The 15,599-nt window shown below is 35.3% G+C and overlaps 1 protein-coding gene across 6 annotated transcripts in view; it reads right to left on the bottom strand.

Annotated features, from left to right (window-relative positions):
• DZIP3 (DAZ interacting zinc finger protein 3) overlaps positions 1 to 15,599 on the bottom strand; it is a 97,355-nt gene that overhangs the window by 35,565 nt on the left and 46,191 nt on the right. For 4 of the 6 annotated variants that reach the window (XM_087439561.1, XM_087439565.1, XM_014792261.2 and 1 more), the window contains 4 exons: positions 6,136 to 6,212; positions 3,854 to 4,471; positions 1,919 to 1,951; positions 660 to 829 (listed from right to left, as the gene is read on the bottom strand). In XM_087439561.1, coding sequence (XP_087295687.1) covers positions 660 to 829; positions 1,919 to 1,951; positions 3,854 to 4,471; positions 6,136 to 6,212 — 898 coding nt within the window. The remainder of the gene's footprint in view (positions 1 to 659; positions 830 to 1,918; positions 1,952 to 3,853; positions 4,472 to 6,135; positions 6,213 to 15,599) is intronic. The other 2 variants (XM_087439563.1, XM_087439564.1) reach the window with 2 other exon arrangements.

Raw genomic sequence — 15,599 nt, 5'->3', positions numbered from 1 at the left:
TCTCAGTCTTCTGCTCTTGAGAAATCACTGATATATAATAGAACAACATATAGTATCAATAAGTAGGCTACTGAAAAAAGCTCATGGATCCTCACTTGCCCATGAGCATGCATGAAAAACAAAGGCGGAAGTCACTTTCAAAAAAATCAACATACTCAGGTCCATAAGATGAAAAAATAAGTCTGAGAAGAATTTATTGATTATATAATAACTATTACCACTTATCTGTAAAGAAACAGAGATTCTATCCTTGATGATTTTAATTCTACTGCTATGCAAATGATATTGAAGTATCCCTGTTTTCTCCTCCATTTTTCCTCCTTCTATCCCCACTATGCTTTCTTCCACTTTCTATTAACCTCCCACATCCACTTGCATCACTCAGGATGAAGAAGCATGTTCAGAAATCTAGCACAGTGCCTGGCACATAATAAGTGTTCAATAAATGTTGGCAAAGTCAATGGCTAAGTCAGGAAAGATTATGGAAGAAGTACTGGGAAAGAATCATTCCAATTCAAGCTCTGTGTGAACAATATGATAAATATAACCTAAGATTGTCTGGGAAGCTTTAAGTACAGCTGGGAAGCTTTAAGTACAGCACATGCAACAAACTAAATGTCCTAAGTTCTTCTAATTCAAATATTAATGAGAGGTTATACTTCCTGGAGATCTTTAATAGATTCTGTTGAAGATTCACTGGGTATTGATGCCCCATCTTTATTCATTTCTGCTAACTGCATTTCAGGGTTTGATTTCACATTGATATTGTACTCCATGAGAGGTGGACTTAGTTCTTCTTCCTCATTCTGTAACTCTTCTATTTCAATATCTAAATATTAAAGACAAAACACTCAAAATCTGAATGCACAAAATTTCAGCCTCTTATCACTACTATAAATATATTTACCCCCAAAATACCATCTCACAAATAGAAAAGATAGACATCTTACTCTGTTCAATTTTTAGATGAAAATGAAATGTCCATTCATCAATGGCCAAATAATAGGTACATATACTAGCCTAGAACCAATCAGTATGACCCCAAATGTTAAGATCCTTTACTATTACCTTAGGTAGACTCTGGATACTAGATATTCTAGAACTTAAGTCGACTCTAAATACTAAGTTTCCTGGCAATGACCCTATTAATACTGCAACTAGTATTATTTTAGGATACAAATGCGAAATATAAAGAAGAGAAGGAAAAGCTAGATCTATTTTTTCTTTTTTTCTTCTTTTTCATAACTGAAGGTTGTGAAAGGGTATCAGCCCCCTATTGTGTGACCTCTTCATTGACACCATGCTCCTTGATATTGCCCCAGAGATTCAATCTCAAAATTTGTGGATTTCATCTGACTAGTCACAGATGGTCCAAACAAAACCCATGATGTTATCTTCTTAAGTTTCATTTTACTCCAAACAAAATCTATAGTGTTGTTTTCTTAAGTATAATTTTAATTGCAGAATATGAATTACACTAAAAAAAAAAAAAAAAAAAAAAGCACAGATATGGAAATTAAAAAAATTAGCAACTTACCACCTGGCAAAAAACTATATAGCCTAACAATGGATAGTCAACCAGATAAAAGCTACATAAGCTAAACAGCAGCATATATGAGCAGGCAGAGCAAGCAGGTAGGCATTTTTGCCTCTTGAAGTGTCCCCTGTGTCAAAAAGTTAAAATAGTATGGTTGGGTAAACCGTGGCGCACATGCACTAGGACCAAGGCAGAGTAAAGAGGCTTATACTAGGTTCAGCTAACCAGTAGTAATTTGATATGATTTTCCAAGATTACAACAATTACAGTATACACAGTATACCATACAGTTTATCTGACCAAGTAAAACTCCTATAGCTATCCCTTAGCCACCCCAAGTTGAAAGGTCACCTAGGCATCTTGTTTTTAAACATTACTTACGTTGACTGCCCGTTATTGACTGTAGAGCAATTCCTATGATACATAAAGAAAAAATTCAGATGTACAATTGCAAATGCAACCAACAAATATCTGACTGGGACTAAGAAAAGCCATAAGATTTTTACACTGCATCAATTAGTTTTATAACTAACTGTAACAATAACCAGTTTCACTCAAGAATCCAGTTTAAACAGGCATAATCTTCAGATTATAACATAGAGGTTAGAAACCCATGATGAGAGAAAGAAAAGTAAACAAAATTTTGATAGTTCATAATAGACAGTGACTAAAATATAAGCACTTGAAGCAGCAAATTCCTACAATTTACAAAGTCTAACGTAATCAATAAGTAATAATAGTCAATTGTGAATCAAACCTCCATTGAAAGTTTGAGCCTTTTTTAGCAATATCAATTACCCGGATCAGCACTCCCTCTCCTTTCCCATTAATATTTATTAAGCACCTATGATGTATCAGGCCATGTTAGGCTCTAGTGATTGAACGATGAAGAAAAAAGACAATCTTCATAGACAGTTAATGGGGACAATGGATATTAATCAAATAATCAGATACACAAATGAAAATTGTAACTATAATAACTACTAGGAAAGAGAGATAAGATGCTAGGAAAGCCTCTGTTAAAGGGCTTCAGAACAATAAGCTTCTCAGACTACCTGAGTGAGAATTGCTTGAAATGCCTTCAATTTATTTAGTGCTCAAAGCACTTTCCCAAATTTTACCTTTAGTTTCATGAGTTTTTGTTGTTTAAAATCTTAATAGAGTAAATGTAAAAAAAAAAAAAGCCTCTAATTTATAAGTCAAGAGTTCTTGCCTGCCTTACTTATATCATCAAACTCAGCATTCTCTTCTTTTATGCTGAAAGAAAGCTCTTGAAGATTAAGCAAGAAAACACAATGGTATCCCAGAGCCTGAGTAAAAGGATTGGGATTGGGGCCTAGCAATAATCTCTGAAGAAAATCTTGACCACTTCAACAATTACTAGAAACTTGGGAAGTTGTACATTTAAATAGTATCAGCGTGGTCATCAGTTGCTCACTAGGTAGTACAACTAATAACTTGGGATTAGGAAAAGTCACCCAGAAGAACTAGCAAGGGTTTCAGTGATGCTGACATGCCTTGAACTCCACTTCCCACAATGACAGCTGAGAAGCTATCCTCGGATGTGGGAGAGGAGGTCTGAAGTCTTGCCCATATCAATAGACAATGTCTAGCAATGGCCACTGCTGACCTTAGACACTGGCATAAATGTTATCTGATTTTTTAAATTACTCATGGCCAGTGGACAGCTGCCAAACTTCTCAACTAAATGTCACGGTTCTGCTAGAAAGGAAGAGAAACATATACCCATGGTGTCTAAAAGGGCATCCTTGAAACACACAGTACCTGTAACTCATAATTTTAGGCATTCTTAATTTTGTAGAAGTGATAAAACTCCCCTACTTAAAAGTCTTCAACAATTCCTTTATGAAAACACAAACTCCTCAACATGGCAAGAGAAATCCTCTTGAATGTATTCTATCCTCTTGAATGTATTCTATGAACTCTCCCCTACTTTAATCTCAGTAAAGCCAAACTTTTTAGTTCCCTGCATTATATTTTTATGTTTCTATACTTTTGTTCTTGTTTTCTTCTGAAACATCCTTCTCCATCTTCTTCACTTGGATAACTTTTACATGTCATTTAAGAATTCCTTAAATATTATATTCTCCAGAAAGCTTCTTTGGACTCTCTTAGGCTAGGATTTCCCATGGTATTCTGGAACATTTCTAGCACTATAATTTCTATTAGCTTCTTGATGAGTCTATTCTCCCAAGAATGTGAGCTCACTCAATCTCATGCCCTTACCACTGGGTCTGGCACCACAGCAGACATTCAGTGAAGGTTTTCTGGGTGAAGTAAATAATTATTTTGTACCTTGTTGATAGCAGGATAACATCCTCTGGATGATTTCTGGTACTGGTATGCCTAGGTAGATGGACAGTTGATGGTAATCAAGGGAGATATTCTCAATGGGATTCTCCTTCACTTTGTCAATATCCTCTTGCTTCATACCAAGGCGCAGAAGAATATCTGAAACTTTTTTCCAAATTGAATTGAATTGTGACTCAGTGAGACCATTCATCAAAATCTCACTAAGGAGGATATCTCTGTATTTGCACAGCCTCAGGATGTCTGCAGACTTAGAGAGATCAGAAGATGGTGGTTCCATATTCCAGCCTTTTTTTGGTGCAGGAAATACATTCAAATGTTTTATGAGTGCTAATAGGAGGTATAAGTCAAACTGTTTGGACTGTGGTAGCTCCTTGTTTGGGGGATAAAGCAGATGCCATGCTCCACCCAAAGGGTGATTGGTCCAAAGATGGTTGTAGTAGGGTTCCAGCACATTCTTGTGTATAAGAAGCTCTTTTTTCAAAACAGGGGGTGGCATAGCCTCATCAAATATTTGCCGGACAATGTCAGTACCAGAAATAATAATTATATGAAGCAGATGATAGAAATAATTATAATCAAGTTTGAAGACAGGCATTTCATCTGAAAATGAATTTTGAGAAGTCAAAACATTCCACATTAATGCTCTTTTTCTATGTGGTCTCTTGCATTACATCCTAATTCCCTGTAGGACAGGGACTATTCCAAAAGAATGAAGTATAGTACAGTGCTTTGCCACAGCCAGTGCTCAATAAGCATGCTGCTATCTCTCTAGATGTCAAAAAATCCAAACAAAAACGATAAGTTTCCAAGCAAATGTAATCACAATGACTGATTACCACAGAAGCCTTTCAACCATTCAGGGCTTTGTTCAAATAAATGAGCTTTGGCAACCAAATGGCATAAAAGTATTATGCCTTTGAAAATTCTGAAGATTGTCAAGAATAGTAACCTCCAGTGTTTAATTCTACTTTACTTAGACAATTATATTTTATCTTATTCAGCACTGTCCAATAGAACTTTCTGTGATGAAAATGTTTTAGATTTGCACTGTTCACTAGCCACTGAACACTGGAAATGCTGCTTGTCTGACAAAGGAACTGAGTTTAAAATGTTACCTGATTTTAATTAAATTTAAATAGCCACATATGGCTAGTGGCTATTATATTAGACAACACAGAACTATATCAAGAAACATAAAATGATGTAATGACTTGCTACTCAAAGTGTAATCCACGGACCAGCAACATCAGCACCCTCATGGGAGCCCGTTCAAAATGCAGACTCTCAGGACCCACCCCAGAGCTACTGAATTGGCACCTACATTTCAATCAAATTACCAGATGATTTAAAAATATACTAAAGTTTGAGACACACTGATCTAATGAACCTCATGTTCTCACCCCCTAAAGAGATAAATTAATGACTAAGTAGGTATTTAATTAATGAAGAGAAATAAGGTATGATACGGAACTATTTGGTATTTTCCTGATTTAGTAGCACTTCCAAAGGAGGAAAGCAGACTGAGGTGAATTAGAAAGTAGTAAGAATTTGGTATACGACGGTATATTTTTCATACGAACATCAAAAAATGTGTTTATCATAAAATGCAGCTTATTATGTTATCTTTCATGATTCTGTGTTTCAAGAGATTTTTAAATTAATATTCTTGCTGGATATACTTGACATAACTGTGGAGGCAAGCAAGGTTACAAAGCAAATGACCCAGGGAGCTTTCTCTGGGTTGCCAAATAAGGAGCTGGCTGGGATCAGGGACATCGATTGCCCCTAGCAAGGACTGCCACCAAACTATTCTTCCATCGGACTAGGAGCCCTTAAGGTCTCCAAGTGCTGAGCAGCTGGCATTTCCTAGCACACTCCTAAACAGCTGGCACTTAAGTTTAGACTACTTGGCCTCGAGCCCAAAATGTTCATTCCTTTCATTTCGCTCTATTAACAGGTAATGCAACAAGGGAGGGGGGGTTGGTAGAGAATATCTGCTGGAGCCCAATCTCACAGTGTAGTCACAGCTATCCATCAGACCTACAAACCTCTCTGAGAATGCCACGCTAATGTGAGACCCATACATCTGCTGATCCTTCTGTCCATGAATTCCAGCCTACATCAAGTGATGCCTGCCCGAGTAAACCCAAGTTCAGTGAATGACAAACACAAACACATGGGTGTTAATGGCATGATACTTTACAAAGCAAGTCAAAATTTTTAACACACTTTTCAATAGAAGACATATAAAAATAAAATAATACCTTTTGTACTAAATTTTAAACTGATCTTCGGTCTTATATCAGTATCAGTGACTTTCAGAGACATCAACTTTTTATAACTGTAAGTGGAAAAAAATTAAGTTACAGTCAATACCAAAGTCAGTCAAGATTTCTGGTGTCAGCATGGCTAAGTTGGTGAGCATTTTCTTCTCCTTCTCCTGTAATTAATTTAAAAGCAAAGGAGAAAAATGAACAAACAAACCAAAATCACCAACGACAACCCCATATTGTCATTTTCATTGCTAAAATTGACAGCAACACTAGAATGTAAGTTTAGCAATGACAGAGATTTTGGTGGCAGTTGCTGTTAACTGATTTTATTACCAGCAACACCATAACACTGCCAACCATCCATTACGTTGGAAACACTTTAAACTCTAACAATAGGAAGTACTGGCAAATATACTGAGTAAAAGGAATTCTCCTATACTGCTGGTGGGAGTTAACTGGTAAAACCACTGTGGCAAACAGTTCAGCAAAATCTAGCAAAGTTGAGGATACACATAGATGGCCTAGTAATTCTACTCCTAGGTATATATTCTAGAAAATATTCTACTCATATACACCTGCAGATGTGTGCAAGCATGTTCATCATAGCACTGCTGTTACAGCCTAAATTTGGAAATAATCAATATATCTATCAATGGTAAAATAAAAGTAGTATAGCCATACAATGAAATTATAGCAATGAAATGAAAAACTATAATAGAATGAATCACACAAATAATGTATAGTTAAAAGGCATAAAAAACATAAGTGTTTAAATGTATATAAAGTTCAAAACAGAAAAACAAACTACACTTACAAGTAACAATATATTATGGAATTTATAAAATATGTAGAAGTAAAACACAACAACAAGAGCACAAAAGATGGGAAGAAATGAAAAAATATTATTGTAAGGTTTGTACACTATACATGATGAAGTATATTATTTGAAAATAGATTTTGATAAGTTAAAAATGTGTATCATAAGTCCTAGAGCAACCACTAAAAAAAAAAAAAAAAAGAAAAAAATCCAGAAAATAAAAAACAAAGAACAGATGGGGAAAATTAAAAACAACCAGGAAGATGGTAGACTTAAATCCAACCATATCAATATTACAGCAAATTTATATGGAACAAACACCCCAATTTACAGACAGACATTGTCAAGTTGAATATAAAAAAAGCAAGACCTATGCTGTCTATAAGAAACTAGCTTTAAATACAAAGACATATACAGGTATACCTCATTTTATTGTGCTTTGCTTTATTGCGCTTCACAGATATTGCATTTTTTACAAATTGAGGGTTTGTGGCAACCCTGCATCCAGCAAGTCTATCGGCACCATTTTTCCAACAGCATTTGTTCACTTCGTGTCTCTGTGTCACATTTTTGTAATTCTCACAATATTTCAAACTTTTTCATTATTATTATATTTGTTATGGCGATCTGTGATCAGTGATCTTTGATGTTACTCTTGTAATTGTTTTGGGGTGTCATAACTGTGCCCATATAAACGGTGAACTTAATCAATAAATGTTATATGTGTTCTGACTGCTCCACCGACTGGTCATTCCCCCATCTCTCTCCCTCTCCTTGGGCCTCCCTATTCCCTGAGACATAATATTGAAATTAGGCCAATTAATAACCCTACAATGGCCTCTAAGTGTTCAAGTGAAAGGAAGAGTGACACGTCTCTCACTTTAAATCAAAAGCTAGAAATAATTAAGCTTAGTAAGGAAGGCATGTCAATAGCCAAGACAGGTCGAAAGCTAGGCCTCTTGCACCAATTAGCCAAGTTGTGAATGCAAAGGAAAAGTTCTTGAATGAAATTAAAAGTGCTACTCCAGTAAACACACAAATGATAAGAAAGCAAAACAGCCTTACTGCTGATATGGAGAAAGTTTTAGTGGTCTAGATAGAAGATCAAACCAGCCATAACATTCCCTTAAGTCAAAGCTTAATCCAGAGCAAGGCCCTAACTCTCTTCAACTCTGATGGCTGAGAGAGGTGAGGAAGCTGCAGAAGAAAAGTTTGAAGCTAGCAGAGGTTGATTCATGAGGTTTAAGGAGAAAAGCCATCTCTGTAACACAAAAAGTGCAAGGTGAAGCAGCAAGTGCTGATGTAGAATCTGCAACAAGTTATCCAGAAGATCTAGCTAAGATAACTAATTAAGGTGGCTACACTAAACAGTAGATTTTCAATGCAGATGGAACAGCCTTATATTGGAAGAAGATGTCATCTAGGACTTTCACAGCTAGAGAGGAGAAGTCAATGCCTGGCATCAAAGCTTCAAAAGACAGGCTCAATCTCTTGTTATAGGCTATGGCAGCCGGTGACTTTAAGTTGAAGCCAATGCTCATTTACCATTCTGAAAATCCTGGGACCCTTAAGAATTATGCTAAATCTACTCTGCGTGTGTTCTACAAATGGAACAACAAAGCGTGGATGATAGCAAGCTGTTTATAACATGGTTTACTGAATATTTTAAGCCCACTAGTGGTTGAGACCTACCACTGAGAAAACAAGATTCCCTTCAAAACATTACTGCTCATTGACAATGAACCTGGTCACACAAGGGCTCTTGTGAAAACGTACTATGAGATTAATGTTGTTTTCATGCTTGCTAATACAACATCCAGTCTGCAGCCCATCAATCAAGGAGCAATTTTGACTTTCAAGTCTTATTATTTAAGAAATACATTTCATAAGGCTCTAGCTGCCATAGATAGTGATTCCTCTGAAGGTTCTGGGCAAAGTCAATTTAAAACCTTCTGGAAAGAATTCACCATTCTAGATGCCATTAAGAACATTGTAATTCATGGAAAGAGATCAAAATATCAACATTAACAGGAGTTTGGAAGAAGTTGATTCCAACCCTCATGGATGACTGAGAGGTTCAAGACTTCAGTGGAAGAAGCAACTGCAAATGTGATGGAAATAGCAAGAGAACTAAAATTACAAGTGGAGCCTGAAGATGTGGCTGAATTTCTGCAATCTCATGATAAAACTTTAACAGATGAGGAGTTGCTTCTTATGGATGAGCAAAGAAAGTGGTTTCTTGAGATGAAATATACTCCTGGTGAAGACACTGTGGAGACTGTTGAAATGACAACGAAGGATTTGGAACATTACATAAATTTTGTTGATAAAGCAGTGGCAAGGCTTGAGAGGACCGACTCCCATCTTGAAAGAAGTTCTACTGTGGGTAAATGCTATCAAACAGCATAGCATGCTACAGAGAAATTGTTTGTGAAAGGAAGAGTCAATTGGTGTGGCAAACTTCATTGTTGTCTTATTTTAAGAAATTGCCACAGCCACCCCAACCTTCAGCAACCACCACCCTGATCCGTCAGCAGCCATGAACGCTGACGCAAGACACTCCACTAGCAAAAAGATTACTACTTGTTGAAGGCTCAGATGTCGGTTAGCATTTTTTAGCAATAAAGATTTTTTTTTTTTTTTTTTGGTGAGGAAGATTGGCCCTGAGCTAACATCTGTGCCCATCCCTTTTGTACGAGGGATGCTGCCACAGCATGGCTTGATGAGCAGTGTGTAGGTCCGTGCCCGGGATCCAAACCTGCGAACCCTGGGCCACTGAAGCAGAGCATGCGAACTTAACTGCTACTCCACCAGGCCGGCCCCTAGCAATAAAGAATTTTTAAATTAAGGTATATACATTGTTTTTCTTGACATAATGCTATTGCACACTTAACAGACTATAGTATGGTGTAAACATAACTTTCATACACACGGAGAAACCCAAAAGTTCACATGACTCACTTTTTTGCAATATTCACTTTATTGTGGTGGTAAGTATGCCTGTATAGGTTGAAGAAGATGGATGCAAAAAGATATACCATGCAAATACTAATCAAAAGAAAGCTTACATAGCTATATGAATATCAGACAAAAAAACTTAAAATAGGAATATTATCAGGGATAATGAGGGATGTTACATAAGGATAAAGGGGTCAAATCATCAAGAAAAAAGATAACAATCTTAAATATGTATATAGAATCTACAAAAAGAGCTTCAGAATACACAAAGATAGATACCAGACTTCAACATTTCCCTCTAAGTAACCGATAGAAAAAGTAAATAGATAATCAGCAATGATATAGAATAGTGAAACAAAACTAATAAACCAACTTGTCTAATGTATAGAATACTCCACTAAACAAAAGCAACAGAATATAGATTCTTTTCAAATGCACATGAGACATTCATCAAAATATACAATATTAGGGGTCATAAAACTAATCTCCACAAATTTTAAGACTGTAACGCTAGAAAATATGTTCTGTAACCACAAAGAAATTAAACTAGGATTCAATATCTGGAAAGATAGTTGAAATATCCCCAAATATCTGGCAATTAAACAACATACTTTCATAGTTAAACACAAACACACAGGAAATCAGAAAATAATTTGAATGAAAAATTTAACAACAACTTTCATATCAAAATGTATGGGACACAGCAAAAGCAGTGCTTATAGGGAAATCAGTTTGTAAACAAGAAAGGTCTCAAATCAATAATGAAAGCTTTAACCTTAAAAAAATAGAAAAACAAGAGCAAACTGAATCCAAAGCAAGCAGAAGCAAGGATAAATAACAAAGGTCAGAACAGATATCAATGATTTGAAAACACAAAAATATTAGAGAAAAATCAATGAAATAAAAAACTGATTCTTTGGAAAAAAAATCAACAAAATTGACAATAATCAAGAAAAAAAAGAACAAAAGGCACAAATTGCCAACATCAGGAATGTAAAAGGTGATATCACTACAGAATCTAAAGACATTGAAGGGATCATATGGGAATATTATGAATAACTTTATGCCAATAAATGTAACTTGGATGAAACTGACAAATTCCTTGAAAAACACAAACTATCAAAGCTCATTCAAGAAAGAATAGATAATCTCAGTAGCCACGTATCTCTTAAAGAAATTTAATTAGTACTTTAAAAAAAATCCCACAAGAGAAAATTCCAGTTCCAGATGGCTTCTCTAGTGAATGTTTAAAACATTTATAAAAGAGACAATACCAATACTCAGCAACTCTTTGACGAGTTGAGAGTGGGACCATCTTCAAACTCATTTTAGGAGGCCAGCATTACCCTGATACCAAATCCAGACAAAGACATTATAAAAAGAAAACTGTGGATCAATTTCCCTTAGGAACATAGGGCATAAATCCTTCAAACATATTAGAAAATTGAATCTAGTGACACAGATTCTCTCCTTGACCAAACTTGAGTCAGGCTCCTCTGAGCTCTTTTTCAACTAGGTCTCACCCTTGTCTATGTCCTCAAGAACTCAAATTTAGCAAGAATCACCCAAGCCAGTAATCTTACCAAAGAGCAGAGCATGGCCAGCAGCCTACCTAATCACAAAGCCCAGCCTGTGACCCTGCCCAACTTTGAGGCACAGCCTGTGGCCCGGCGTGCTCACAGAGCAGAGCCTGAGACCCCAACTGACCATGAAGCCTGGCCTGTGGCCCCACCTGAATGCAGAGTCCAGCCAGTGGCACCATCCAGTCAGGGAGCACAGCCTGAGGCCCCACCTGACCAGGAGCAATTGTGGAGCATAGCCTGCAGCCCTGCCCAAACACAGAATCCAACCAGTGGCAATACCCTGCCAGGGATCAAACCCTGTGAACCTGCCTGACCAGAGGTGACTGCAGACCATAACTAGTAGCCCCACCTGACCATGGAACATAGCCACCAGCCCCTCCTGACCAGAGAGGCTACCCAACAGCCCCACTTGAACATGAAGCCCAGCCACCAGCCCCACCCAACCACGGAGCCCAGTCAGCAGCACCCCACTCCCAAACTCAGCACAGGCCATGGCTTCACATAACTAGAGAACCCAGTAGGAAGCTCCACCTGCCTACAGACACTACCAGCTAACTCATTCAGTTCCCCAAGCTGAGCTGACTGGTGAAGGTCTTTCCCTGCCAAAACAAACCTATAAAGTCTGTAAGAAGAGATATGTACTCAAATGTGCAGATACCAACACAAGGATACAAAGATCACAAAGAATCAGGTAACAAAATACCATCAAAAGAAACTAATAAACCTCCAATAAGTGATCCTAAAGAAATGGTGATCTATAAACTATCTAAGAAATCAGATTAATCCTCTTAAGGAAGTTCAGTGAACTACAAGAACACACAGACAGCTAAATAAAATCAGGAAAACAATGCATGAACAAAATTAGAAGTTCAACAAAGAAATAGAAACCACTAAAAAAAACAAACAGAAATCCTGGAACTGAAGAATACACTGACCCAACTCAAGAGTTCAATAGAGAGCTTCAATAACAGATCAATCACGCAGAAGAAAGACTCAGTGAACTCAAAGACAGATCATCTGAAATTATCTGTCAGAGGAGCAAAAAGAACAAAATGAAAAAGAGTGAAGATAGCTTATGGGCCTTAGAGGACAACAAGAGAAACCATATATGCATGTCAGAATCTCAGAAGGAGAAGAGAAAGAGAAAGGGACAGAAAGTCTATTTAAAGAAATAATGTCCCTTTACCAAACTTTGGGCGAGAAATGAACATTCAGACTCATGAGGCTCACAGGACCACAAATGGGTTGAACCCGAAAAGGGCTACACTGAGACACATTATAATTAAATTGACAAAAGTCAAAGACAAAGAGAGAACTTAGAAAGCAGCAAGAGAAAAGTGACATTGCCTTGACATCATTCTTGGTGATGACTTTTTGGATCTGATGCCAAAAGCACAAGCAACAAAAGCAAAAATCAACAAATGGGACTACATCAAACTAAAAAGCTTCTGCACAGCAAAAGAAATAATCAACGAAATTAAAAGGCAACGTAAGGAATGGGAGAAAATATTTGCAAATCACAAATCTAATTAGGGGTTAAAATCCAAAATATAAAAGGAACCCATACAACTCAACAGCAAAAAAATAATAAATAATAAAATCCAATTAAAAAATAGACAAAGGACTTGAATAGACATTTTTCCAAAGAAACGGCTAACAGGTACATGAAAAGGTGCTCAACCTCACTAATCATCAGGAAAATGCAAATCAAAACTACAATGAGATATTCCCTCACTCCTGTTAGAATGGCAGTTATCAAAAAGATAAGAGATAACAAGTGCTGTAAGGATGTAGAGAAATGGGAACGTTTGTGCACTGTTGGTAGGAATGTAAATTGATAAAGCCACTAGCAGAAACAATATGGAGGTTTCTTAGAAAATTAAAAATAAAATTGATCCAGCAATCCCACTTCTGGCTATATATTATATATCCAAAGGATATATATAATATATATTATATAATATATATTAATATATATAATATATATTATATTATATATATAATTATATTATAAATTATATATAAATATATAAATATATAAATTACATATAAATATATATAAATTAATTATAAATTATATAATTATAAATATATTATATATAATTATAATATATATAATAATATATAATATATAATATATAATTAATATAATATATATTATATATAATAATTAATTATATATAATTGATATAATATATAATAATTAATTATATATAATTAATATAATATATATAATATATGTATATATAATATAATAATATATATTACATATAATGTTGTAACGAACGTGATGATGTAGGTGATCTCTTCCAGATAGAAATTTCATTTCCTTTGGATATATAATATATAGCCAGAAGTGGGATTGCTTCATTACAACATTATTTTCAAAAGCCAAGACATGGAAATAACCTAAGCGTCTGTCAATGGATTAATTGATAAAGGAAAAAAATGTGTATATATATATATATATATGTGTATGTATGTATATACACATACAATGGAATACTATTCAGCCATAAAAAAGAAGAAAATCCTGCTATTTATGACAACATGAATGGAGCTAGAGGGCACTATGCTAAGTGAAGTAAGCCAGACAGAAACACAAATACTGTATGATCTCACTTATCTGTGGGAGCCTAAGAACCCTGAACTCATGGAGACAGGAAACAGATCGGTGGTTGCCGGGGCAGGGGTGTGGGAGAAATGGGTAAAGGGGTTAAAGGGTACAAACTGGAGAAGTTAACAATACTGTACTGTATACTTAAAAGTTGCTAAGAAAGTAGATCTTAAAAGTTCTCACCACACACACACAAAAATGTTAATTGTGAGGTGACAGATGTGTTAGTTAACCTTATTATGGTAATTGTTTCACAATATATACATATATCAAATCATCACATTGTACACTTTAAACTTACACAATGTTATATGTCAGTTACATCTCAATAAGGCTAGAAAAAAAGAAACAGTAATATGGAAAAAATAAATAGATCATGACCAACTGTTGTTTATCCCAGGAAAGCAAGGTTGATTCAACATTTGAAAATAAATTAATGTAATTCAGCATATTAACAGATTAAAGAAGAAGAAAACCACATGATCATCTCAATGCATGCAGAAAAGCATTAGTTCAATATCCATTCATTATAAACATTTTCAGAAAAATAGGAAAAGAATTTCTTCAACTTGAAAAGGGGCATCTATAAAAAATCTAAAGCTAACAACATAACTAAATGGTAAAAAACTGAAGCCTTCTCCCTAACATCTGGAAAAGGCAAATATGTCTGCTCTCGCCACTCGTATTTAACAATGAACCAGAGGACCCAGCCAGTGCAATAAGAAAAGAAAAATAAACAAAAAGCACATAGATTGGAAAAAAGGAAATAAAGCTGTCTTTGTCCACAGATGACATGATCATCTGTGGAAAACCTCAAAGAATCTGCAAAATGATAGTAGATCTATTAAATACCAAGTCACAGGATACAAGTTCACTATACACAGATCAATTCTGTATAATACAAATAACTAGAATTGAAATTTTAAAAATATCATTTGTAAAAGCATAAAAATCAAATACATATGGATAACCTACCAAAATATTTACAAGACTGTATGCAGAAAACTACAAAACTTTCCTGAAAGACATCAAAGACCTAATTAAACAAAATTATACTCATGGATGGAAAGCCTCAATATCGTTAAGATGTAAATCATCCCCAAAGTGATCTATAGATTAAACACAATCCCAATCAAAATCCAAGCAAGAAGTTTGGAGAAACTTATAAGGTGTTTTTAAGATTTATTATAGAACAGCAAAGGATCTAGAACAGAAAAAACAGTTTTGAAAAATATGAAGAAAGTTGAACTCATACTATCTACTTTCAAAAGATAAGACAAAGCTATAGTAATCAAGATAGTGTGGTATTTACAAATGGAAAGATATGCAAATGAAGGGAATAGAAAAATGAGTTCAGAAATTTTCCTAAAATAGAACACAAAAAGCATGAAGCATAAAAGAAATAATTGATAAACTTTACCAAAATTAATAATTTCTGCTTTTTGAAAGATACTTTTTAGAAAATAAAAAGACAAGCCAT

The sequence above is a fragment of the Ceratotherium simum genome, chromosome 15, assembly GCF_057802395.1.
Source record: "Ceratotherium simum simum isolate JZ-2026a chromosome 15, ASM5780239v1, whole genome shotgun sequence".
Classification (NCBI taxonomy): Eukaryota; Metazoa; Chordata; class Mammalia; order Perissodactyla; family Rhinocerotidae; genus Ceratotherium; species Ceratotherium simum.
The sequence above is the reverse complement of the archived record's forward strand: the minus strand, read 5'-3'. Positions and strand labels throughout refer to the sequence as shown.